The 26,413-nt window shown below is 40.0% G+C and overlaps 4 protein-coding genes across 8 annotated transcripts in view; 1 reads left to right on the top strand and 3 right to left on the bottom strand.

Annotated features, from left to right (window-relative positions):
- Window positions 1-26,413, bottom strand: part of LOC114643402 (zinc finger protein OZF-like) — a 719,868-nt gene that overhangs the window by 400,947 nt on the left and 292,508 nt on the right. The window lies entirely within an intron of this gene.
- LOC114642086 (zinc finger protein 664-like) overlaps window positions 1-26,413 on the top strand; it is a 396,955-nt gene that overhangs the window by 153,237 nt on the left and 217,305 nt on the right. The gene's annotated exons all lie outside the window — the stretch shown is intronic.
- Window positions 1-26,413, bottom strand: part of LOC114642003 (zinc finger protein OZF) — a 1,360,360-nt gene that overhangs the window by 1,323,258 nt on the left and 10,689 nt on the right. The gene's annotated exons all lie outside the window — the stretch shown is intronic.
- Window positions 15,506-26,413, bottom strand: part of LOC114642082 (zinc finger protein 883-like) — a 422,053-nt gene continuing 411,145 nt past the window's right edge. For 2 of the 5 annotated variants that reach the window (XM_051921842.1, XM_051921840.1), the window contains exon 3: window positions 15,506-17,180. In XM_051921842.1, the coding sequence (XP_051777802.1) occupies window positions 16,084-17,180 (1,097 nt within the window). In that variant the 3' untranslated portion in view covers window positions 15,506-16,083. The remainder of the gene's footprint in view (window positions 17,181-26,413) is intronic. The other 3 variants (XM_051921843.1, XM_051921844.1, XM_051921841.1) reach the window with 3 other exon arrangements.

The following is a 26,413-nucleotide window of genomic DNA, read 5'->3' as shown; positions in this document are numbered from 1 at the left end:
ATAAAGCCTCCACTATAACACTGGGTTATCATTTACGCCCATCACAAGACTGTTGAACTAATAAATCAGAGCAGATTTGTTTTGACTCCAGCTAGACTGATATCTGCTTTTCAGTTGCTGACGTATCCTGATGTGTCATCCAAAGGTGTGACACACTAAACATGGCAGAGTTTGTACCCGTGGAAGGTGAGCCTCATGAGCGTATAGCAGAGTCATTAGTTATCACCAGGCTACGTCTGGACTTGGAGTCTGTGCCTCTACAGAACGCTGATCACACGTGTTTTATAGATGGCTCATGTTATAGGGATCAGGTAGGAAACCATGGAGGATTTGGAATTGTAGAAAGGACAAAGAGTGACAATTTAAAGTGTTTGTGTCACAAGGCTGTAAAGAGCCCTGCTCTGCCCAACTAGCTGAACTTAAAGCACAGACTGAAGCTTACAAGCTGGGGATGAATAAAATGGTGAAAGTCTTCACAGACTCAGCCTATGCCCATGGAGTACGTCACTCTTTAGGGGCCGCTTGGAAACACAAAGGGGTTCAAGAAAAGCGATGGATCACCTATACAGCATTGTCAGAAGATTGAAGAACTGATCAGGGCTATGATGGTGCCTGCTAAGTTGGCGGTGATCAAATGTCAAGCACACCAGAAAGGCAATGAACTTGTGAGTGAAGGGAATAATATGGCAGATGAGGTAGACAGATGAGCTTCTGAAACACCAATTCCTATATTAGCTCCACTTGTGATTATTGAGCCTGGCGTCACTGAAAGAGACATAAGTAACATGCAGGAGAGAGCAGGACTGTATGAACAGGAATCAAAGAGGTGCAAAGAAGGACGAGCAAGAATTATGGTGCTCTAGCGATGGCCTAATTGTTGCTCCTTCCGTGTTGCTAAATCTTCTAATAACGGATGCACATGGTGTTGAACATTGAGAAGTGGGGGAAAGTGTTAAAAGAATTAAACATCAAGGATGTTGGTCTCCTCATTTGAAAGCTACTCTTGATAAATATTTGTCAGAATGCCTTATTTGTGCCAAACACAATGTGAGAAAGTGAATTACTACTCCATTAGGACACATAGCAACACCAGAGGGCCCATTTAGACACCTGCTAATGGACTGTGTGGATATGCTAAGAACGGTGTGAAAACGGAGATACCTGCTGTAATAATAGACACGTTTAGCAGATGGATGGAGGTAACCAGATCAAGGAGCAGCTATAGTTGTGAAATGTTTAACTAGGGAGGTCATACCAATGATTGGCATTCCATCAGTAATAAGCTCAGACAACGGCTCAGCATTTGTTAAGAAAGCAGAGAAACACGTCTAGCAGGCATTGGGTGTTAAACTGAGACTTGGCTGTGGGTACCATCGACAATCATAAGGAATGGTGGAACAAGTGAGACATTGAAGGGAAAGATAAATAAGATTTGTGCTACAGTGAAGATTAACTGGTTAGATGATCTGCTGCTTGCTTTAATGAGCTATCACATACAAACTAACAGAGTAACACATCTAACAGCACATGAAGTGATTACTGGCCATCTGATGCCTAGGCCTGCTTACAGGGAGGCTTATACGGGGCCATCATTAGAACAGCTGTAATTAGAAAATAAAAATTACATGAAGCACTTAACTGCTGTCCATCAAACTTTCTATTTGCAGGTGAAGATTTGAGAGCCTGAGCCAGCTGAGGAGCCCATAAGTGTGATCAAGTCTGGGGATTAAGTTTTCCTGAGAGTGTTCTGAAGGAAATGGAACGAGGCAAGACGAGAAGGTCCATATGAAGTTGTACGGGCAACTCCAACTGCTGTCTAAGTGAAGGGAAGCTCGACCTGGTATCATCTGAACTACTGTACTGCAGTCCCAGGGGCCGCTCATGTCAGCCACCATGATTCTCCTTCTGAAGAATAGAAAGATGTTGCTGAGGATGTTCCTGACAACAAACAACACAAATCAGCCCTCAAAGACTAATCAAGTCCAGGAGGAAGTTCTACAGAATCTGTTGTGGAGAAATCTTCAGAAAAAACTAGCAGAGTCTTCAGAAAGGCAGTCAGAGTTTAGACTTTATTGCACAGCATAGACAACAATTGCACAGTTCATAAAGCCATCTCAGTTCATGACGTGAGCCCTGAGTGTTCAGTGAGCCCCAAATATATTACAGTTCTTCTCACAAAATGCCCCCCTCTTACATTAGTTTCCTATCATCTACTTTACAGGGTTTCTCATGATGATGACCTCATTCAGCACCTTTTCTCATAACAATCACCTGGGGCCTCATGTATAAATGGTGCATACGCACAGAAATGTTGCGTACGAACCTTTCCACGCTCAAATCGCGATGTATAAAACCTAAACTTGGCGTAAAGCCACGCACATTTCCACGGTAACTCATACCTTGGCGTACGCAATTTCTCCACTCGGTTTTGCAGACTGGCGGCACCCAGTGTCAAAGCAGTGCTACTGTTCCTGTGTGGTCACCCTTTCTTTCTTAGATCCACATTTTTGACGCTGCTTTATAAATACACTGAAACTAACTGCATATTGTTTATTAGTGTAATGCATCTGATTGTAATTAACCTGCAGCAATATAATGGTCCAGGGAATAGCCAAAGTATTCCAAATACCAGAACTGGTTTAGCGTTGTAACTCTCACTGCATCTTCTTTTTCTTTCAGCTGCTCCCGTTAAGGGTTGCCACAGCAGATCATCTTTTTTCATATTACTCTCACTGCACCACTCGGAGTATTTATATCACTGTATCTGAGTGGGGAATCACAGCAGCAGCTGAAATATCGGTATACAGCATGAAGCAGACGCTGCCTTAGCCACAGCAAAACGCTTTATAGAGACTTCCCAGTACGGACTTCGCGGTTTAGAAAAGGTTTCATCCCAAGAACTCTAAACGCACTCAATCAGTCCATCAAGTGCTCCTTGTAGAACTGTTTACTTATAAGTACAATCACCTCACTGTAAACTTGCACTACAGTTATAATATTGCACAACCTGCGCCACTTTATAAAGCGCGTATTTACATATGATGACAGTATTCATTTTTAAGATGAAATGCAGCAAAATATGTTGATTATATTATACAGCTAAAACTTTAACTTCATTTAAATAATCTGTATTGTTAATAATTAAACATGTGAGGACACGGTGCCGCAGCGCTAGCTAGCTCAGGGATTGTTCCTGCATTGCGTTGTATTCTTGCGCTGAAGCGACACTGGAAAGATAGACGGATAGAATAATTAAACATGTACTACGAAGATATTTCAATGTTCCTTAAAAGTTTTGAAGAATCGGCGTTCTAAGCTTACAGATGGCTTAATGTCTATTACAGAGCTGATTGTGTGGCGATTGGTAATTTGGAGAAAGAAAAGTAAGGACAGGAATTGGAGGTTAGTACGTTTGAAAGAGACAGTACTTCTGTAATAAATTATTTCATTGAAGGTCGCACATGGCGCAGCAAGCCTCTTGCGTGAGATATGCAAAATCACTGCTCCACCGTGTTCCCATGTTTAATAACATGCTTTCATTCCTATCATCATGACAATGATATCACGTATACATGTCAGTATTTTAATTATTCAGAGAGCTGTAATATCACGAATGTAATGGATTCTGTGTCGGAGAATGAGAAAGAACGGAAGCACGTAGTGATTCACACACATAGAGCACATAGAAGATCAAATACAGAACAAAGCATTTAACATGCTACTTGAGAAACTAGTAAAATAAACGATTTTAAGATGAAGTTTATGATGTTCTACTTTAATGGCAAAATAAACTACGTGAAATTTCGAGATTAAAGTTGACATTTCGTGCTTTTTTCCCACTGTGTGCCTTTTTTTTGTCTGTACCCTAATAAGCTTTCATATGACACTCAGACGGTGGGCTACGACTCGCCTTTTCACGGCGACTTTGATATGTGATTTCTTTTTTATTTCGGGCACTGTGCGACTGTGTGAAGTTGAGCCTTCGAGTTTCTCTGACACTCTGTCACTCGATCAACTTTCTTTTGTTGATTATACCACTGCTTAAACCAACAAATAGTACGTTTTTCCTTTTCCTCCACTTGGTATTCGCTGAAATTCTTATATTTTCTCCCGTGCTTTTCCCATTGTCTTTTCACAGAAGGCTATTTATATTGATTTGCATATTGAAAGAGGCGTAATTCTGGGAGGAGTTGGGGCGGGACAGAAGGCGCGTGTACGTGCGTTACTTTTCACGCCGATCGGGATTTATGTAGTGGAAGAACGTGAAAGTATGCGTACGTACAGATTCCTGCATCTGGATTTTTCTGTGCGTACGCACAATCCCGCTTTTGTGCTTACGCCATGTTATAGTGTGAGTTCTACGCACGGCGTTATATATGAGGCCCCTGGTGTTCCAGACCATCTCATAACAATACCTTTGCCCACATAGACATCCCATAATAATCTCCTACCCAGCCTTTCTTCTCATAACAACCACTTTGGCTCGAAGGACAGATTTGCCACCCGGAGGTGAGTATCACCTGATTACACCTCCCTTCATTCTCACGGCCTAATCCTGAGCTGTTAAAGATCGATGGCCTTTCAGTTAATCAATTCTTAACAATTCAATGATTAACAATTAAGTTGGGATCAGAAGGACCCAAATGTGAAAACTGGACTGCTTAATAAATAATTCAGTAAATGATTGCTTGTTGCACTGGTGTCCTGTAAGGCTGACATAATAGGTGACTGTGCCAGTGAATGGCAGTGCACAGCTTCACTGATGAAGACCAAGCTGCACAGACCTTGACACAGAGCTTCATACTTTAAAGAAGGAAAAACACAAGCCTTTAACAATTGATTCTTTAAGTTCACTCAAATGTGCTACTATATCTTATTATTATTATCACTAAGCTTTATAAAGAAACATTGCCATATAAACTTAAATGCTACTATAAAACTTATATGTGTGTGTTAATATAAAAGCCCATGAACACAGACAGCAGTGCTCTTAAGTCATGGCACGCCGCTGCCCGGTGGTCTGACAGAGACCAAGCTACTGCTTACGTCACAGCACATGTTCATGAAAATGTCCCTAACTTTCAACAATCAACTCTTAATCCCCTATGTGCTCAAACTAACTAACATCATAATACATTGGATTTTAATTTTATTGCCTAATCTGTTGATGTGCTCTAATAAATCTACATGTCAGATAAGTGCGTATCTATTTTATGTGATATCTTGAGAGCCTGCCCTGTACTCACACAGACAAAGGCCCTGCACGCAGTTTGTTTCGTCTTCTATCAGTAAGAAGCTCAGCTCCTGCATTCTCAAAACAAAATCTGCCTGCTTATTCCTCGGAGATCATGACGACCTCGGCTCACAGCTCGACTCTCAGAAACTCAAAACAAGGCAAGTGAGAAGGACAAGCAGGCAAGAGGCCTCTGTGACAAAATTAATGGTGTCCTTGTAAAGCTGCTCCAGGCCTCGGCTCTTCATAGCTAAGAGCACTAAAATGAATAATAAAGCATATTGACCCTTAATCAAAATTCTCAATAAATCATCTGAAGGGTCACCCCAAAGACAACCTATACCTAATAGTGATGAGACAAGTAGCTCGTGTGATGGCGCTGTACCTTGCAACTGCACTCATGACCCTGATGATACTGCCAGGAATGATGGTGACCCAGCAAGTCCAGGAGAAGGACATCCCACCATTACCTTCTCAGAATTTCAATGGGACATTTGAGAGCAGCAACTGGCAACTGGACAATAAGACTGAAATGGCAGCTGGACTGGAAAGTGATAATGATTATGGGACTAGAATCAAGAGAAGTAGTGTAACTGAACAGGAAAATGAGAATGGCACTGAGAGTGTGCCCAGAAACATGACTGCTATAAATGGGCTATGTAGACAACTGAGGAGATAGCAAGAGAGGAATGTTGGTTGTGTGAAAGTAAAACCAGTGATAGTCGTAGTCCCATTTTCATTTTCTACAAATATGTGCCAGCACTGTCTGAGAGAAAAAGAGACATATTGTCCTTATTGATGTATCTTACTGAAAGGGTGGTCAGACTTCTCTAGGGAAGGATTAACATGTCTAGATTGTAAATGTTCTGGTATTTGGCAAACCACAAAGTAAAGTCCACCCTCCCACACCAAGATAACTCAGTTGGAGTTCAGGTGCTTTACTAGGAAGGGTCTGGTACCAGTGTGGAGATTTGGAGGAAACTGCACCAAAACGTGGAACTTGACGTGTGCCTCCTTAGTCATGAGAGCAGTAAATGTGCAGGACAGACCTTAGGCAGACAGATGGTGGTTATGTGGTTCATAATATGGATTACTAGATGTTCTCCCACATGACTGGTCAGGGAGGTGCACAATGGTGATGGCCATCCAGTAGGTTACAGTTGGGTATCCCCAAGACAGGCGAGTTATGAGAGCATATGAGCCTGAGCCGAATGTTCACTTAGATACAATAAGGCAACCTAGAGACGTTCTAAATGAGTTTAAAGCAAGGGATGAAATTCAATCAGGACTTGAGTCTGTATTTGGGTGGATTACACCTACTAGACACACAGCGTGGATTAATTATCTGTATTATAATCAGCAGAGATTTATCAGCTGTACTGACTCCGCCTTATCAGCATTAGGAGAGCAATTGGATGGTACCAGTCACATGACATGGCAGAATAGGCAGGTGTTAGACTGGCTGTGGGCAGAAGAAGGAGTGCGCCATACGTTAGGAGAGGAGTGTTGCACTTTTATACCTAATAACACAGCACCTGGTGGATGTTTTACACAAGTTATGGCCAAGCGTAAAGCTATTAGGACAGAAATTAAAGAAAATGCAGGAAGGGATTTCAAATTTTGGTATTAATGTCATTTCAACCTGGGCACATTAAAGCATTATTAACAAAAGCAGACATTATTCTCTTGATTATACTTGGATGTCTTGTATTTGTGTTTTGCTGCCTGTTGCCAGTTTTCAGATCACTTGTTGCCAGATCTGCTGTCAACCAGATGAATATCCAAGTTATTGAACCACAAGCATCTGTAGCTTCAAATGTTGATTTTCTCCTCGATGATATTTTGGGTAAGGAGATGGCAAACTAAAGGCTTCCTGGGTGAAGTGCTGGTAACCGCTCCCCAGGAAGAGGACCCTCTATGGTGCACAAAGTTCCTGGGTCATAGCAATATTTCACACAATTACACACTGGAGGACATCTGCACAAGACTGGGAAGGACACTGGATTCTGTAATCATCTGCTGTTGCTGCTCTAAACTGTCTTATATTGATTTTTAGATTACCTGTAATCCATTGTGTTATTGTTACATTGTGCGACTTCTACTTTTATTTGTCCTACTGTATACTTGTACTACTGACACATCTTGTGCACCTCCTTTGATTTGGCCAACAAGAGGTCTTTTACTCCTCTCTAGTCTATGAAAGGAGGGAGATGTTTGGCCTCAGTGTCACCACGAGGGGTTAACGGTGAACCAGAGGTTGTGAAGACTGACAGTGGTCTCGGGTTTAAGGCCCAAAGAAGACCTCCTCCTTTTCACCTTCTGGTTATAAAAATTATTGGGCCTCAAAAAGAGGGAAAATATTGAAAAGTATATTCTTAAAGTTGATGATTTGCATATATTCAAAGAGAATCATGAGCATATATGAAAATAAGCATTGTGTCCTAGTCCACGTTAGTATAGTAAGGGTTAAATCACAAAAAGCCCTGTGACTGTATATTTTTTTATTTTTTATTAGAAGGCTGGAAACTACTAATAATTCATAAGTCAAGGTCAGACATTTCTATGTGGTGAATGTGAGCTGAGGACTGGAAATAATGGTGGCAGGTACTGGACGGGTGTAAGGTGGGGAGAGGGTCTGTCAAGTGGGCATGATGGACAAAACAGAGTGCTACACTCATTAGGCTGGGAAATATTGGTGGAGCCCATCAGAGGCAGGACCAAGACAGTGGAATGGTGGGAGTCAGATGAGGGGACAAATGAGCTAAGTGAGGTTCGCTCTTGATAAGGACTGTAATAAAAATAAGATGGCGCCATTGCTGAGCACTCCATTCACCTGACTCTGAGTCTGTATGTGCATTGCACTATAAAGCTTGATTCTGCTGCCTGTCCTGAGACTCCGAGTGCCTTCTTTGGGCTAAGGGTGCCCATCTCCGCTTTGACAGTAACAAGCTGCTGGTGCAGATGATACCATGCTGGGTGAATTGACCGATAATCTCGAATTTGTGGAATCATCACATAAGGACTTGGACAGCATACAGGCTTGGGCAGATTTGTGACAGATGAAACTAAATGTAAGTAAATGTAAAGAATTACATGTAGGTAGTAAAAATGTGAGAGTTTAATACACAATGGAAGATTTGAAAATTGAAAGTGACCGTGTTGAGAAGCCATTAAGAAGGCTAACAGGATGTCAGGTTATATAGCGCCTTGATGTGTGGAGTACAAGTCCAAGGAGGATCTGCTCAGGCTTTATAACACACTGGTGAGGCCTCATCTGGAGTCCTGTGTGCAGTTGTGGTCTCTGCTCTACAAAAAAAGACAAAGTAGCACTAGAAAAGGTCCAGAGAAGAGAGACTAGGCTCATTCCAGGGGTTGAGTTATGAGGAAAGATCAAAAGAGCTGAGCCTTTACAGTTTAAGCAAATGGAGATTAAGGGGAGACATGACTGAAATATTTAAAATTATGAAGGGAATTAGTCCAGTGGATCAGGACTGTGACTTTAAAATGTTAATCAAGATCACAGGGACACACTTGGAAACTTGCTAAGGGTAAATTTTGCAGAAATATTAGGACGTCTGTCTTCATGCAAAGAACCACAAACATCTGGAATGGGTGACCAATAGTGTGATGGAGAGTAGGACTTTATGGAACTTCAGAACTTGACTTGATGTTATCTTGGAGGAATTAAGTGGATAAGATTGGCGAGCTTTGTTAGTAGGAATGGCCTGTTCTCTTTAAAATGTTTTAATGTTCAAAAGTTTCATAATACGCAATGGAATATATTTGTTTCATGACATTACATGATGGTTCATTTTACAACGGCATAAACATTTTTTAATAAACCCTTTGAATCCCTTAAATGCCAGTAGTGACTCTACTCTGCTGGACCCTTGAGCAGGGCCCTTAACCTACAATGGCTTCATCTTGGGTGTGACGTTAATCTGCATCCAGCCCTGCAAGCAGGTCCTCCAACTGGCATGGAAAACTTGGGGGTTGGTGGCAGGATTGGCTCTCCAGTCACCATATAAAACCTCACACAGTGTCCAGTGTGGTGCTGAGGTGTCACCCGCTACACTCGGGTCCCAATCCAGGCGGTTCGTTGTGTGGTGCTTCCAACCTCTCACTCTCTTAATAGTTTAGTTTGATAAACTAAGAACGTTTAGGAGACATTCATATAAGTTTATGAAGGACTGACCAAAATATCAGCGAGCCTTAAATGAATAACTCAATAATATTTTTGTCCCGTGTGCAACGCTGCTGTCTGATTGAAGTGCTTCTCTCTCACAATACAAAGGACTTCTCTGTCTGCGGCCAGGAAATGTGTGCACATGCGCACTACAGCTCGGGGCGTACCGGCATGATATTGGTGCGCGTGTGCAGTTCAAATCAGACTGTGATTTCTTAAATGAGGGACTGAATGTTAATCGGAGTCGTGCTGGTCTGTCAGGTGGAAGACAACGTTTAACAAGCGGAGAGGTATGTACTTGTGACATGAACACGTTGAGTAACTTGAGAAAAAGAGAGGACTGGGCAGTCCTAGGGATGACAGTCGCCAGAGAGCATCATAGATGTGTTTGGTGTGTTCTCCGAAAGCCAATTTTTAATGTTTTATAAGTCCGGACACTTAGCGCTGCTCCTGGTCATTCACATTTCGTGATTGTCCTCCTGATCAGTGACGTGTGGTGAGGTTCATGGCTGGTGAGGCACTGACTCCTTTAGAGTCTGTCAGATTTACAAATATATGAACCCCAAAGAGCAGCTTATTCACTATTCGACTGGCAGCCAGCGTGCACATTGACTACTGGTTACGTTTCATATCTTATCAGCATTTACATTTAGAGCGACAGGAGAGAGCGCATTTGATCCTCACCCTCCATGAGTTCTAACTTCGCCGTCGTAATTCCACAATTCAAACTCATTTAATACAAATGACAGTATAGAGTGGTGTAGAAAAAAAACGGATTTCAATTTTGACCTAAATTGAAATATTTAGTTGTTTTTAAAAGCTTTTAATTCCGTTGCTTTAATCAATTTTAATCGACTGTTCAACAAAAGATTAACAAGAAAAACAAAAGAATATTTTATTTAAGGTCAAAATTTAGTTTTTAAATATGGGATTGTTTTTTTTCTTAGTCTGATCCCATTTTTTATAAAATTGAAAACCATTTATGGTCTTACCTTTATTTGTAAATGAAGTCCATGCGTTTATTCTTCTCCACAAAAATCTCCGTCACTTATTATGTTTCGCCTTGTAGAGTTTCCTCTTAAATAACCTGCCGTTGTAGCAAGCGATAAAACTCCACATTAGACAAAAGAAGAAGAAGTAGTGACAAAACTAATTGCTTGTATTTTTGACAGTGGAAGTAAGTGTGCTTCGAAATGAAAATGTTTGAAATCTGCACAGTTTACCGCATATTTTTTAATAACTTCGTGTTGTATTGTTATGTTTGTACCGTGAACCTTTACGTTTGTATTAATAATTATTTTCGCTGTAGTAACTGATTTAAATTCAGTGCTTGAAATGGACCGGCAATCAGTTGTACCAGCAACTCTTCAAATTCCAGAAGGCGAGTTTCCTGAGAACTTCTCGACTGTGCATGGAAGACAAAATAAACTTTTACAAGAATCTTGGAAACGCTTCATTAGTCCTTCTGTGGTAAAGCAGGCTTTGGATGAAGTTCAGATTGACTGCAGTGGTGCACCAGGTTACCTTTTTTATCTTTTCAGTTTAGTTGTTTATGTTTGAGCTCTTGGAGTAATGTATCTTATTTGTAATCCCTAGTAATCTGTCATGTTTTTGTACCTTCAATGTTAATAGAATTTCATGTTAGTTTTGTGCAGATGATGCCTGCCATTTCTAAACTGTTAAAGACTTTCCTGCAATGTGCAGTGCGCCACTAACTTGTATGTGCCTCAGACTGACAGTCACGATGTGCACAGCCTTTCAATTTAATTACAAGTGACATTTAGATTTTTCCTTTCAGTCAGCTTGGTACAAGAATATCTTCTGGAAATTGGATGTTAATGAAAAATCAGGTAAACACCCATCTGTTAAAATTTTGTAATTCACTTGTAGTGTTTGACTTTCACGTGTCTTTTTATTTTTCTTTCCTTCTTTTCCTAGGACACCCCTGCTGGTTCAGTAGACTGTGGAACAGACACGTTGATGGTATTTGATTATGAACTGTAGGCTTTATGTAACTTTACATTTGTGTTTAGATTGTGTAGGAGTTCAGTATTTTATCTCTTCTCCTCTCTCAGTCTGCTCTTTATCTGACCAGGAGGGACCCTTTGATTTTACTGCTCTCAGTCTTTTAAAGATGCTGATATTTTTTTCTTCATGAGTGTCATACTTTTAACTGTGGTATTCTTTTAACGTGCCCTCCATTATTATTGGCACCCTTATAAAAATTAGTAAGAAGGATTAGAAAAAATATTTAAAAAATATTGATTTCTTGATGGGTGGCACGGTGGCGCAGTGGGTAGCGCTGCTGCCTCGCAGTTGGGAGACCTGGGTTTGCTTCCCGGGTCCTCCCTGCGTGGAGTTTGCATGTTCTCCCCGTGTCTGCGTGGGTTTCCTCCGGGCGCTCCGGTTTCCTCCCACAGTCCAAAGACATGCAGGTTAGGTGGATTGGCGATTCTAAACTGGCCCTAGTGTGTGCTTGGTGTGTTTGTGTGTGTCCTGCGGTGGGTTGGCACCCTGCCCAGGATTGGTTCCTGCCTTGTGCCCTGTGTTGGCTGGGATTGGCTCCAGCAGACCCCCGTGACCCTGTGTTCGGATTCAGCGGGTTGGAAAATGGATGGATGGATGGATGGATGATTTCTTGATGAAGGTTTTGTTTTTCTTTGAATTAAAACTCAGATGTTTCTCATTGTTTTAGTTCAAGATGACGGCTCTTCAGTAAACTGTGATTTTTCTCTAACCCTTCTCACTTATTTTTACAAGGGGTGCCAATAAGAGTGGAGGGCACTGTAGATATCCTCTTTATCTTAGGATGACATGCCAGCCATTAGAACGTGAAGAGCTGCTTGTATGGCTGGTAAACATTTACTATTACCTTTTTTATGTAAACTCTTTTTCTTATAATTTCCTGTGCCAGCTCCTCTGCTCTGTTTAGCGGGTGCCAGATGACCAGTGCCTTTTCAGAATTCCTTACAGTCGCTGGTACTTGTTCTGAGGGCACCATTACTGACTGCTGGTGCAGGTAGCCTGCTTGTGGAGCTGCTCCTTTTGGGATGTTTGGACAATCTAAGGTGACACCTCACATCTAAATAGGGGACACAGTCAGTTTAAACCAACTTGTAATTTTAAATACTTGAGTGTTCAAATGAGGTCAAATAGTGTAACTTTAAATACACCAGTGTGTGTTTCAGTACGTACAGGTGAACCTTTACTGGATAACATCAATATTTTAATGTCTAAAAGTCAGGACCAACAAGAACATGGCAGCAGTGAACTCCTTGATGAATACACAGATACAGCCACCCCAAGGTGTTCATGTAAAACTTAGGCTACCATCGTAGTTAATACTCGGATCGACTTGAGCAAAGACCTTAAAGTTGAACGTGACATGAAGGATTGTCATCGGCTTTGTCAAGGACCACTTGTCACATGGAGTGTGTTAGATTGGTTATTTTATGATTAGAATAAAAGTATCTACAAAGCTTTTCTGTGCCTTGCATATTACTTCAGCCAGTGTCCAGATCGGTGTATTCGTAATACTCTGAAGTTCTTGATTTATTCTAAAAACTATTGAGATCTCCTCCAGCAGGAGTTTGTGTAGTGAACCACAGAGGAATCCTCACAGTTTGAACTCCATTCCAATGTGTCCACTTCTCTGAGGAAACAGGAGTGTTCAGACCAACACCCGACAGCCAGCATAAGACAAACACTTCATGTGACAGTTTGATGTTTTATTTGTGTGTCCACGCTGGCTGTGTGGCTGCAGGGGGGCAGCGGACTCGAGAACAAGGGGCTGCAGAGATCAGCAGGGCCTCCAGGAGAACTCAACATGAAAAACTGTTGGAGTTCATCATAAAGAGCCATGGAGCAGATGGTAACTTGCTGGTAACTTAGTTCAGATAACAACATCTAGTAGCAGAGAGCTATGATGACTTTAGAGCACCAAACTCTTGTACTTTCTTGTCCAACAGGCTGTTGTATCTCAAAGGTGTCATCCAAATGGTTTAAAAATGATGAAGATCCTAAAGGTCACCAGGTAATGACCTCTATACAGTAGAAGATGAGGAGCTGACAGATGGCCTCTACAACTACCTGATGAAGTGCTGTGAAGAGCTGTAGTCACTTTTGTGAAGATCCACAGAGTTCACGTCATTCTGGATGTGCCGATGCCGGAGGCTCATTTGGCTTCAGTGAGTCTCTGAGTACAGAAAGTGTCTCTGTGAGTGACGTCCTCTCTGTTTCTGTGTTTGTCATCGGCTCTTATTAAAGCTCGAGGAACAGTTGAGAGGATTTCTCTATCAGAGGCAGAAGGTCTGTTCATTGATGGACCAGCAGACGGTGAGTGGGACCTCATGTGGTTTTGGTGGGGAGAGAGAGATGGTCCTTTCTGTTTCTTTTCAGCACAATTTGTCTGTTAATCAGAATAACATTTACAGCAGTCATTTGGCTTCTCCCCTTTGCGAGTTTTAATGCGGGTACAGAAACGGCACTAATGCACGTTGTAAATGACATTCTGATATCCTCTGATGAAGGAAACTCCACTGGAATTCTGTTAGACTTAAGCACACTCTTTGACACCATCGACCATTCTATTTCACTGCACAGGCTAGAAAATGATGTTGGGCTCACAGGCAGTGTGCTCACTTGGTTTAGTTCTTATTCATCAAATCGATTCCAACACGTACAGAAATGTGCTGACAGGACTCCATCATTATACACAGAAGTGAGATATGGTGTCCCACAGGGCTCAGTACTCAGACCTTTACTGTTTTCACTTTTAATGTTTCCACTGGGATCTCTCATTAGGAAACATCATGTTAATTTTCACTCTTATGCAGATGACACCCAGTTATACCTTTCATCAAAACCAAATGAAGGTTCTCTGATGTCTTTAATTAGTTGTGTTAGTGAATTAAATGAGTGGATTGGTGAATTAAACGCAGATAAAACAGAGATGTTAATTATTGGACGGAATGATGCTGATCACAACAATATCTTGTCATCATTTAACTCAGTTGGAATCTCCATTCATTTAACTGAATCAGCCCACAATCTTGGCGTTATTTTTGACTCCAGTATGTCATTTAAAGCGCACATCTCAAACTTGTCTAAGTCATGTTTCTTCCATCTTAAAAATGTTTGGATATTAAGGCGTTTTCTAAATAAGGAGGATTCTGAGAAATTAATTCATGCATTTATTTCTAGTAGGATTGACTACACGTACAATACAATTTGCTCAAAGCGCATTAAAAACTACCAAAAACATTGTTTATATGTCCAAATCAAGAGCTGTCCGAAACTAAAACATTTACCAACAGATGCCAATATGTGCTGGATCTATGAAGAAAATGGACTTACAAACAGACTGCTGGAATGGAACCTGTTTGTAAGTAGGACATCGACTGTAATGGTTTACACAGCCGTAAATAATCTCACCCAGTCCTAATTTTTAAAATGTCTGTCCCCTTACACTCCCAGTCAGAACCTCAGATCTTCAAATGAAGGTCTGCTTATAATTTCAAGATCCAATCTGAAAAGAACTGGTGAGGTGGCCTTTTGCTCTTACACTCCTAAAATTTAAAATACTTTACCAAGAGAAATTCACCAGGCTAATACTGCAGAACATTAAACATAATGATAAAAACACATTATTTTAAAATGGCTTTTTCATAGCTACATTTCAGTTGTATCCCTATCAGTCTATATGGACACTGGATTATCATTTTCCTCTGGGATGTGCAGTTCCATACTAATCTGTACTATTCTCTGCTGTCTTCTCCACTTCTTCTGTGGTGATGATGTGCTCCACCACCTCCTGATCAACATACCACACTGCCTCATGTTTATGGATCGAATGGCGGATGTCCCAGGTGTCCACATGGCCATCATCATCATCAAAATCTTCATGTGAAGCATGTAAACCACGAGGACTGATTTAGGTACAATGTTAGCTAGAATGCCCAGTGGCGGCCAGGCAGTGTTTTGGCCTTGGATCCCCTGCAGATTTTCTTCTCTTCGGCCTAACTGGAGTTTTTTTTTTTTTTTTTTGCTTTTATTCTGTCCACTTGGCCATTCAACATTACCTTTTTCTTTGTTATACTGTATATTATTGCCTAATTTTGTTTGTTTTATATTAACTTCCTTCTTATTTCATCTTATAAAGCAGTTTGAGGTATATTGTTTATATGAAAATGTGCTATATAAATAAACGTAGATGTTGTATCCAAAAGGTTGTTTCTCCATGAAAACTGTTTGCCACATTCAGAACACCCATATGGCTTCTCTCCTGTGTGAATTTTAATGTGCATCAGAAGAGGATTTCTGTGCCAGAATTGTTTACCACATTCAGAACAGCAATTCAGCTTCTCTCAGGTTTAATTCCTCCAAATGTTCTTGGTGTGCTTACTATCAAAACAGGAATGAACTTCACTCTTTAGTCAGGACAATCTCATTGAACTGCTTAACTTCTCACTCTCATAAGTTTCCCACAAGGACTCAGTTTAGAACCTGCATTGTTCCTAACAATGATTCTTTTTGCAGGTCATAAGGAGTTATTGTAATTTGTTAAGACGGGCCTGAACGTTTTTCTTTATCAGTCCTATTCATCCTAGAACAACAGGCACTCCTTCCATTTTTATTTTTCGGTCCACATTTCATTTGTCATATCTCAGACTGCATTTAATGGTATTTTATTTCTTTCTTGCTTCTCCATTCTTAGGACTGAGTAGTCACTAGGAGCTAATACTTCTGTTTTCCAGGATTTCTTGCATTGATGCCTCTTAAGATTGCTTCTATCTGAAAACTGTTTACCACATTCAGAACAGTCATATGGCTTCTCCCCTGTGTGAGTTCTTTGGTGGCTCAGAAGACTGCTTCTCCGTGAAAAGTTTTTACCACATTCAGAACAGCAATATGGCTTCTCCCCTGTGTGGATTCTTTGGTGGACCTGAAGATAGCTTCTCGTTGAAAACTGTTTGCCACATTCAGAACAGCAATATGGCTTCTCTCCTGCGTGAACTCTTTGGTGGACCTGAAGATAGCTTCTCTTTGAAAACTGTTTACCACATTCAGAACAGAAATATGGCTTCTCCTCTCTGTGAATTATTTTGTGGCGTTGAAAGCCGCTTCTATCTGAAAACTGTTTACCACATTCAGAACAGTCATATGGCTTCTCCCCTGTGTGAGTTCTTTGGTGGCTCTGAAGACTGCTACTCCGTGAAAAGTTTTTACCACATTCAGAACAGCAATACGGCTTCTCTCCTGTGTGAATTATTTTGTGGCGCTGAAGATTTCCACTTTCTGAAAACTTTTTACCACATTCAGAACAGCAATATGGCTTCTTCCCTGTGTGGATTCTTTGGTGGACCTGAAGATAGTTTCTCTTTGAAAACTGTTTGCCACATTCAGAACAGCAATATGGCTTCTGTCCTGTGTGAATTCTTTGGTGGACCTGAAGATAGCTTCTCTTTGAAAACTGTTTACCACATTCAGAACAGCAATATCGCTTCTCCTCTGTGTGAATTATTTTGTGGCGTTGAAAGCTGCTTCTATCTGAAAACTGTTTACCACATTCAGAACAGTCATATGGCTTCTCCCCTGTGTGAGTTCTTTGGTGGTTCTGAAGACTACTTCTCCGTGAAAAGTTTTTACCACATTCAGAACAGCAATATGGCTTCTCTCCTGTGTGGATTCTTTGGTGGGTCTGAAGATGGCTTCTCTTTGAAAACTGTTTGCCACATTCAGAACAGCAGTGAAGTTTGATTCCTGTATAAAGTTTAAAAGATAATACATTTTAGTTTTAAACCCACCGCTTTCATACTGACATTATCTTACAACACTAAATAAATATTGGTGTAATTTATTAAAAAACTTTGATAAGCATAACCAATCATTGACTTAAGTTGCAAGTGATTAGAGACTCAACTTGTTCATTTTTTTCATTTGTATTTCAACTACTCATCACATGAGCACAATTACAGGAGCCAAGAAGTTAAAATAGTAAAATAAATAGATCACAATTGTGATAGGCACAATCAACAAGACTATTGTTGATTTTTTTAACTACATTACAGAATGGCATCATCATTTTGTCATCATATTCTTGAAGTATTATAACATTATACAGTGGAACCTTGGTTCACGGCCATAATTCGTTCCAAAACTCTGGTCGTAAACCGATTTGGTCGTGAACCGAAGCAATTTCCCCCATAGGATTGTATGTAAATACAATTAATCCGTTTCAGACTGTACGAACTGTATGTAAATATATATATATATGTTTAAGATTTTAAGCACAAATATAGTTAATTAAACCATAGAATGCACAGCGTAACAGTAAACTAAATGTAAAAACATTGAAAAACACTGAGAAAACCTTGAACAACAGAGGAAACTAACACTGCAATAGTTTGCGCTATAGCGCTACGAACCGCTGGCTAAAAACACTTTTTTTAATGAGTTTTAAGCACAGGGAAAAAATTAACATTAGAAAAAATCTGTAATTTAATAAACCACCAAGAAAAGTAACATTGCAACAATGCACGCTACGAACCGATCGCTGGAAACAGAAGTGAAAACAAAATCAAGCCCAGTGCATTCTTTAACTGCCTTCCTATCTTATGTGTCCAGCTCTCTCTCTCACGCTGCCTGTGTGTGTGTGTGTGTGTGTGTGTGTGTGTGTGTCGCGCTCTCTCTCTTGCTCGCTGCACAGGGAGAGACTGAACATGTACAAACCGAAAGGGAAACTGGCTTGTTCATATACCGAGTGTGTGGTTGTGAACCGAGGCAAAAGTTTGGTGAACTTTTTGGTCGTAAACCGATTTGTACATGTACCGAGACGTTCATGAACCAAGGTTCCACTGTATATTGTTAATTATTGCAGGTAGAAAGTAATAATCATCACCCATCATTACATTGGAGAGTGTCATGTCAAATATGAAATTAACTTTTATGAAACAGAATGTGTCTTAATATTTGTAAACAATTAGTCCAAAGCCACCCAACTCCATAATATTTTATTTTATTTTAAAAAGAGGAAGAGGATAGTAAAGCAAAAACATTTTAATATACAATGAGAACAGAGTAAAATTTAAATGAATAAGACATGCAGGTCACTGAACAGAGTTCAGAGTTTTGGTAAATTAAATTACAAAACACAATCACTCCAAAGACGGGAGTTCAGCAGAGGGGAAAGTTTACAAAAATAAAACAAACCTTATTAATTTCCAAGCTCTAGTTAGTGATATTATCTATATATCTGTGCTATCACTATATTTTTGCTTGACCTTGGACGTGGAGGCTAACAAATCTCATCTGTGCAGTCTAAGAGCTCACAACTCGCTCAGTTTAGCACCAGAGAGATAGCAACGAGTGCACATGAAATGAATTCTCAACTCTGCACAAGATGGTCATTTACCTTCTCTCTGATTAGCGTCATTTTGAGCTTGTGGACTGGATCAGAAAAACACGGGTGTATTTAAAAGCTTATTCAGATGCTTCTCAAGATTGTCGATATTACTGTATGCCGAGTGAGAATATTTGGAGGCATTAGCAATGGTCTGGCCTTGAATATGCTCTTTAATAGCCAGTCAAACACAAGGTGGATCTTAAACAGAGCCCATGTTATGTTACTAGTGGCTCAGAAGGACGGCTGAGAAGGACACTGCCACACACTAACACGTGGAGGTGGCTCGATGAATGTCTTTAACCAAAAGAAACGAATCTTGAAAACAGGCTGTATCAGCCAAGCTCAAAGATAATAAATCAGCAACACTTGAATGCTTGCAAGCAGAAGAGAAGACACTGAGATTTGACAGGAGAGAGGAAAACAACGAACAGCAATAAAGGAGAAGTGTAAATGAAATATGTTACAAGGTGCCAAATGAGTTAACCCAGTAGCCCCACCAGTAGTCATGTATAATGTAGACTGTAGCTCCAGAACCCCACCACTAAACCGCATATGCAAAAAACTAAACTGAGGTCTCTCAAATAAAAACACAGGAAAAAAAATCAACAGGTTACGATTATGAATGGGCAAACATGGAGAGAGCTCAGTAAACAATCCCATCCTGACCTCAACATTCACAATAGAAGAATCAATGTGGTGAAAATAAGAAAAAACACATCTGAAGATAAATATACCATGCAAGCAAATATTAAACAATTGTGGGTCGAGAGCATGTGGAGCATGAAAGGTCCTGACCTCTCACAACCTGCAATGACTCTCTAATCACATGTGTATGTACACACACAAAATACACACATGGATAAAAAGGAAAAAGTAGCCATTATGAATCAATATTCAGGAAAATGTCTAAGCTGTACTGGTATATCATACATAAAACAGTCAAAGCGGCCAAACACCAGTGACATGAAGGAGTCAAGGACACTGAGCGCCTGTTGAGGGTCAGTGAAATGCCGCTGCACCCCTGGGAAGGAAGTCTGAAGCTTTGCCAGATAAATCAGGAAAGCAGAAAGATCAATTTGTGGAGCCTTTTTGATCACCAGAGATGAGGTCTTGTGGGGTTGGTGTGGTGTTGACTGAATAATTGGGAGTAAAAGTAGACCTTCCATCCTTCAAAAGTTTCATTTGAATTTTTGTGTGCATCTTTCAACATAGTAACTCAGTCAGACTGGACGTAGACATGTCACTTTGTCTGGTATGTAGTCTGTGTGCCCGGCCTGAAATTAGAAATGGTTGAAAACCAAAAAAGCCATTATTTCTTCATAAGGCCAAACATTTTCCCACTCTTATTATATGGAACTCCAATAATTCTGATGTTTCCTCTCCTTGAGCCATCTTATTGTCTGTAAAGTTTCTTATGGAGAGATTGGGTCTCAACATAAAAGAAATGTATTCTCTGTGTCATGCTGCTCCACTTGAGTACAGACCAGAATAAAAACTGACAGGAGTTTCTGCTTTTCGTTTCTAATTTCTACAATATCACTATGAAGGTCAGATAACCTCCTCTCTTCTGATGCATTCAAGGTCACACTTAGAACTCCATTTTGCTCCGATATAAAGGCCTTCAGTTGATTAAGAATAGAAACTGCTCCAGAGTTATCAGCCGCCATGCCAGCCTCAAACTCCTCTGGGCTTTCTTTATTGGTCTTGAATGCAAAGAACCAGGGTGTGTCTTCCAATCTGAACAAGTCATGTGTCACACCAAAAACCACAAAAGGTATGTTGATGCTCTGATGAGACCATTTTTTAGATTACAAAACAGTAATTGCAGGATAGTGTCATGGAGTACTCTTACAACACAGCCATTATTCAAATAAGCATCATGCCGACTACTAAATGAAAAATGTATACAACAATAGCTCATTTAAATCACTAAAGCAATAAAGAAGAATGAAGTGCAGTATTAATACACTGACACACAGGAGCACCAGTAATCTAGGAGAAAATTATATGATGAAGAAACCCGAGATCTGAGCCATTACTTGTATCAGTGTCTGCTCTGGATGAGGAGTGGCAGGTGAAACCAGGACTGGTCAGCTTTATCACACACCAGTCTCACTTATACAGCCCTTTAGAATATTCATGGATGTGCATTATGTTAAATGAAATTAAATGTGCTGTGTTTTACTGTGTATTAAAATTTAAAACGAATTCATACATGTAAACGAAATCTTATTTAAATTATTCATTCTGTGGGTTTTTATTAAAAAATTGCAGGTGTTTGTCACCTTCTTGATTAACTTCATTCACATCAGGAGATGTTCCTGCTAAAATTACATGAAAGGCTTCATTCTTCAACTTGACAGTTTCCCTTACTATTGCTATCCTCTAAAGACTACTAGGGCTGTCATCATGACAAACATCAACAAGCTCCTGTCCAGAGCTCCTTACAGTGGCCTTTACTCCGGAGTTCTTGAACGTGGTCAATTCATTTTCTACCACTTTGATAATAATGTACACCGTAAATAATATAACAGCAAAGATACTAACTGAGAAAAAAATAATCAGGTGATAACAAAACTATAAGCCAAAGGGAGAACTGAAAGTCAAACTGAAAGAAAGCACACCATTCTTAAAGAAATCAGAAGGAAAACAACCTGTTTGAAAAAGCACAAACACAGGACTTCTTCTGCAATTTCAAATACTCCAGAAATGCCCAAGCCAACCTTAACACAATCACCAATATCATGCCATAATAATCACATGATTATTATGGAGTAAATCTTTACTAAACACAACTTGATACTCATGACAAATCAATAAATAACATTAACATTCTAACACACCAAGACTTCTTAAGTGCGTATGTAAAAAAGTCCCATGAAAATCTAAACTCCACCTTTCAATGTCTTTCTCTTTCCATCAGCTGAAATACAGCACTAGCTGAGCAACCTGAACATTTACTATTAAATGATAGACAAGTCAAAGCTGGAGAAATTAAAACTTAAACAATACTAAAGTAAAGCACAAAAAGGCCTGCTATAAGAGAAAGGGAGATGAAGCAATACATAAAGTGAAGAGCTAAGGCAACAACAAGTCTTTAATTTTCTCTCAGGTGACTGCAGCTCTATTAGAACAATCAGGATGATAACAGGCCATTCAGCCCAGCACAGCTCACCAGTCCTATCCATTTAATTCTTCTAAAATAAAATAAAGTCGAGTTTTGAAAGCTCCTAACCTCCTACTGTCTACCACACTTCTTGGCAGCTTATTCAATTTTCTGTGTAAAGAAGATCTTAATGTTTGTGCAAAATTTACCCATAACTGGTTGCCAACTGTGTCTCCGTGTTCTTGTACACATTACAACACAAACAGGCCAGACACATGACTGTTAGCTAAAGATGCACAGAGATGGACACTCGGTTGGATTAAGCAGCTCCGAGAATGTATTGCATAAAATCGATAAATCTGTAAAGCAGTTTAAATTCTAAGAAAATGTTTGTGAACCCTTTGGAATCTCCTGAATTTTTGCCTGAATTTCTCCTGAGAATGTGGTCTGATCTTCAACTGCACTACAAGCACAGACAAACACAATCAACCTGAACTCACAACACACAAACAACTGGACTGTCAATGCTGAACTTGTCATTTAAATCTTTACAGTCCAGTCAAGTCAGGTGTTCAACCAATGAGAGGAGACTGGAGGTGTGGCTTTGAGGCACTCAGACAAATAAAAGGAAAGTAATATGGGTTTTTGCAAACCCGTCTCTTCTCGATAAAAATCTGGGGCCTCATGTATAACGCCGTGCGTAGAACTCACACTATAACATGGCGTAAGCACAAAAGCGGGATTGTGCGTACGCACAGAAAAAATCCAGATGCAGGAATCTGTGCGCACGCAAACTTTCACGTTCTTCCACTACATAAATCCCGATCAGTGTGAAAAGTAACGCACATGCACGCGCCTTCTGTCCCGCCCCAACTCCTCCCAGAATTATGCCTCTTTGAATATGCAAATCAATATAAATAGCCTTCTGTGAAAAGACAATGGGAAAAGCACAGGGGAAAATATAAGAATTGCAGCGAATACCAAGTGGAGGCAAAGGAAAAACGTACTATTTGTTGGTTTAAACAGTGGTATAATCAACAAAAGGAAGCTGATCGAGTGATAGAGTGTCGGAAAAACTCGAAAGATCAAATTCACAAAGTCGCACAGTGCCCGAAATAAAAAAGAAATCACATATCAAAGTCGCCGTGAAAAGGCGAGTCGTAGCCCACTGTCTGAGTGTCATATGAAAGCTTATTAGGGTACAAACAAAAAACATAGGCACACAGTGGGAAAAAAGCACGAAATGTCAACTTTAATCTCGAATTTCCACTTTAATCACGTAGTTTATTTTGCCATTAAAGTAGAACATCATAAACTTCATCTTAAAATCATTTATTTTACTAGTTTCTCAAGTAGCACATTAAATGCTTTGTTCTGTGTTTGATCTTCTATGTGCTCTGTGTGTGTGAATCACTACGTGCTTCCGTTCTTTCTCTTTCTCCAACAGGACACAGAATCCATTACATTCGTGATATTACAGTTCTCTGAATAATTAAAATACTGAGATGTATACGTGATATCATTTTCATGATAATAGGAATGAAAGCATGTTATTAAACATGGGAACACGGTGGTGCAGTGATTGTTCATATCTCACGCAAGAGGCTTGCTGCGCCATGTGCGACCTTCGATGAAATAATTTATTACAGAAGTACTGTCTCTTTCAAACATACTAACCTCCAATTCCTGTCCTTACTTTTCTTTCTCCAAATACCCAATCACCACACAATCAGCTCTGAAATAGACGTGAAGCCATCTGTAAGCTTAGAACGCCGATTCTTCAAAACTTTTAAGGAACATTGAAATATCTTCATAGTACATGTTTAATTATTCTGTTCGTCTATCCTTCCAGTGTCACGTCAGCACCAGCAAGAATACAGCGCAAGGCAGGAGCTATCCTTGAACTAGCTATACGCTGTGGCACCGTGTCCTCACATGTTTAATTATTAACAATACAGATTATTTAAATGAAGTTAAAGTTTTATCTGTATACTATAAGCAACATATTTTGCTGCATTTCATCTTAAAAATGATATTGTCATCATGCGCGCTTTATAAAGTAGCGCAGGTTGTGCAATATTATAACTGTAGTGTAAGTTTACAGTGAGCTGATTGTACTTATAAGTACAAACAGTTCTACAAGGAGCACTTGATGGACTGATTGAGTGCGTTTATAGTTCTTGGGATGAAACTGTTTCTGAAACGCGAGGTCCTTACAGGAAAGGCTTTGACGCTTTTTGCCGTGGTTGAGGTAGTGTGTACTTGAAACTGTATACCGATAATTCTCTTTCCGATCAGCTGCTGCTGTGATTCACACTCAGATACAGTGATATAAATACTCCGAGTGGTGCAGTGAGAGTAATATGGAAAAAGATGATCCGCAGTGGCAACCCTTAACGGGAGCAGCAAAAAGAAGAACAAGATGCAGTGAGCGTAACAACGCTAAAGCAGTTCTGGTATTTGGAATACTATGGCTATTCCCTGGACCATTATATTGCTGCAGGTTAATTACAATCAGATGCATTACACTAATAAACAATATGCAGTTAATTTCAGTGGATTTATAAAGCCGCGTCAGGAATGTGGAGCTAAGAAAGAAAGGATGAGCACACAGGAACAGTAGTTTGACCATTCTGTGGACCATTATATTGTTACAGGTTAATTACAATCAGATACATTAAATTTATGAACGATATGCGGTTAATTTCAGTGTATTTGATAAAGCCGCCGCCGTGGATGTGGATCTAAGAAAGGGTAACCACACAGGAACAGTAGCACTGCTTTGACGCTGGGTGCAGCCAGTCTGCAAAACCGAGCGGAGAAATTGCGTATGCCAAGGTATGAGTTACCGTGGAAATGTGCATGGCTTTATGGCAAGTTTAGGTTTTATACATCGCGATTTGAGCGTGTAAACGTTCGTAGGCAACATTTCTGTGCGTATGCACCGTTTACACATGAGATCCCTGCTCTTGAACATACAGAGCAAGAACAAACGAAATGTAACAGACAACAGGAGACCATTCATCAGTCCATCAAGCTTGTTAGTTTAGCTAACACTTAAGCTGTCCCAACATCACATCAAGATAACTCTTAAAGATTGTCAAGAGGAGATAATAAAGCGAGAAGAGAAAAAAAGCTGGGAAGTTATAACAAAGGGCAATAAAAGTAAAGCTGGGAGAGCAAATACAGGTATTTAAAAGAACATCTTAGCTTATTTAGTGCTTTCAATATTTTTCATATTTTATATCAGAGAGGTTTATATTTGATATCAGAGAGGTGGTCCTTCAGTTGTTTACTGACATTTGATGAGTGCTTTATTATAACTATTTAAGCCAACAATACATTTTAGGCCTGTGCATGCTGAAGCCTCCTGTTGAGTTTGGGGTCAGGCAGCCTGGGTTGAGACCTATCTAAAGATTGCCTAGTGAAGGTCCTAAGGCCTCATTTATAAAGCTTGCATACACATAAAATTGGACTTGAAACGTGTGTATGCATCCTCCCATACAAACCTCATGATTTACTACAGAAACTTAACAGGGGAACAATCGTATTTACAGTAACTCTGACCCTTACATACACAACATTTTACAGAAACTGGGAAATGATGACACCCTCAATCAAAAAGGAAAAGGCAGCCAAACTAGCTAAATGACGACTCACAAGAATAATTCAATTCACCAAGCTGTTGTTATAATGTGCGTTGATGTGACAAACATGACACCTCAAAAATTATAGCTATGATGTACAAACTGCATTTTAGTTCCCAATAAGAGAGCAAATAATATATATTTGCACTGAAAAAATTCTACTTTGTTATCACTTTATATCTGCTAGTTGATGTCACTTCTCAGGGAACTAGTTGACAGCTCAACAGTATCTCAGCCAAGCTTCACTCCATTACGCCTGCTGTGCTGAAAGCCATTAACTGACTGCTGATGCACTACATCTCGTTTTCGAACAGGGTGGGTGTACACACATAACAAATGACATTTTTGCCAACACAAAAAGTCAATCTGCAGCCATGTCCAGCTCTCCTAACACAACTGGAACACTTTACTGCATTCATATTGCAAAAAGGGCACCTAGCAATATCAAAGCTGCTTTTGTTAACCGTAAGCAGTGACATTCCATTAATACACAGGTCATCAAAGATGTGGCTGACAAATGTCACGTCTCCATGGCCTCACTCAAACCACGATTCATTTATTTTGAAACAAAGTAGCTTTGACAGATGTGATGTTGCTTTACATGGTGAAGTATGCATCGGTGTAGTAACCTGCTGTACTCTCAGTGTTTCATATGACCTGACCTATTCATTATAACAGCAATCATGTCATTACATGTGCCAGGTGACAGTGGCTTCCTGCACAGACAGTTTTGCCTTACACCTTTCCTGAACCCCAGAGCAGAGAGGAGAGACACTGTAACTACATGTGTGATCTTTCACTCTCAGATGAAGAGCAAAGCCAGATATTCTTGAATGCA

Source organism: Erpetoichthys calabaricus (genome assembly GCF_900747795.2).
Source record: "Erpetoichthys calabaricus chromosome 1 unlocalized genomic scaffold, fErpCal1.3 SUPER_1_unloc_27, whole genome shotgun sequence".
Taxonomy (NCBI): domain Eukaryota; kingdom Metazoa; phylum Chordata; class Cladistia; order Polypteriformes; family Polypteridae; genus Erpetoichthys; species Erpetoichthys calabaricus.
This window is presented reverse-complemented; position numbering and strand designations above follow the sequence as displayed.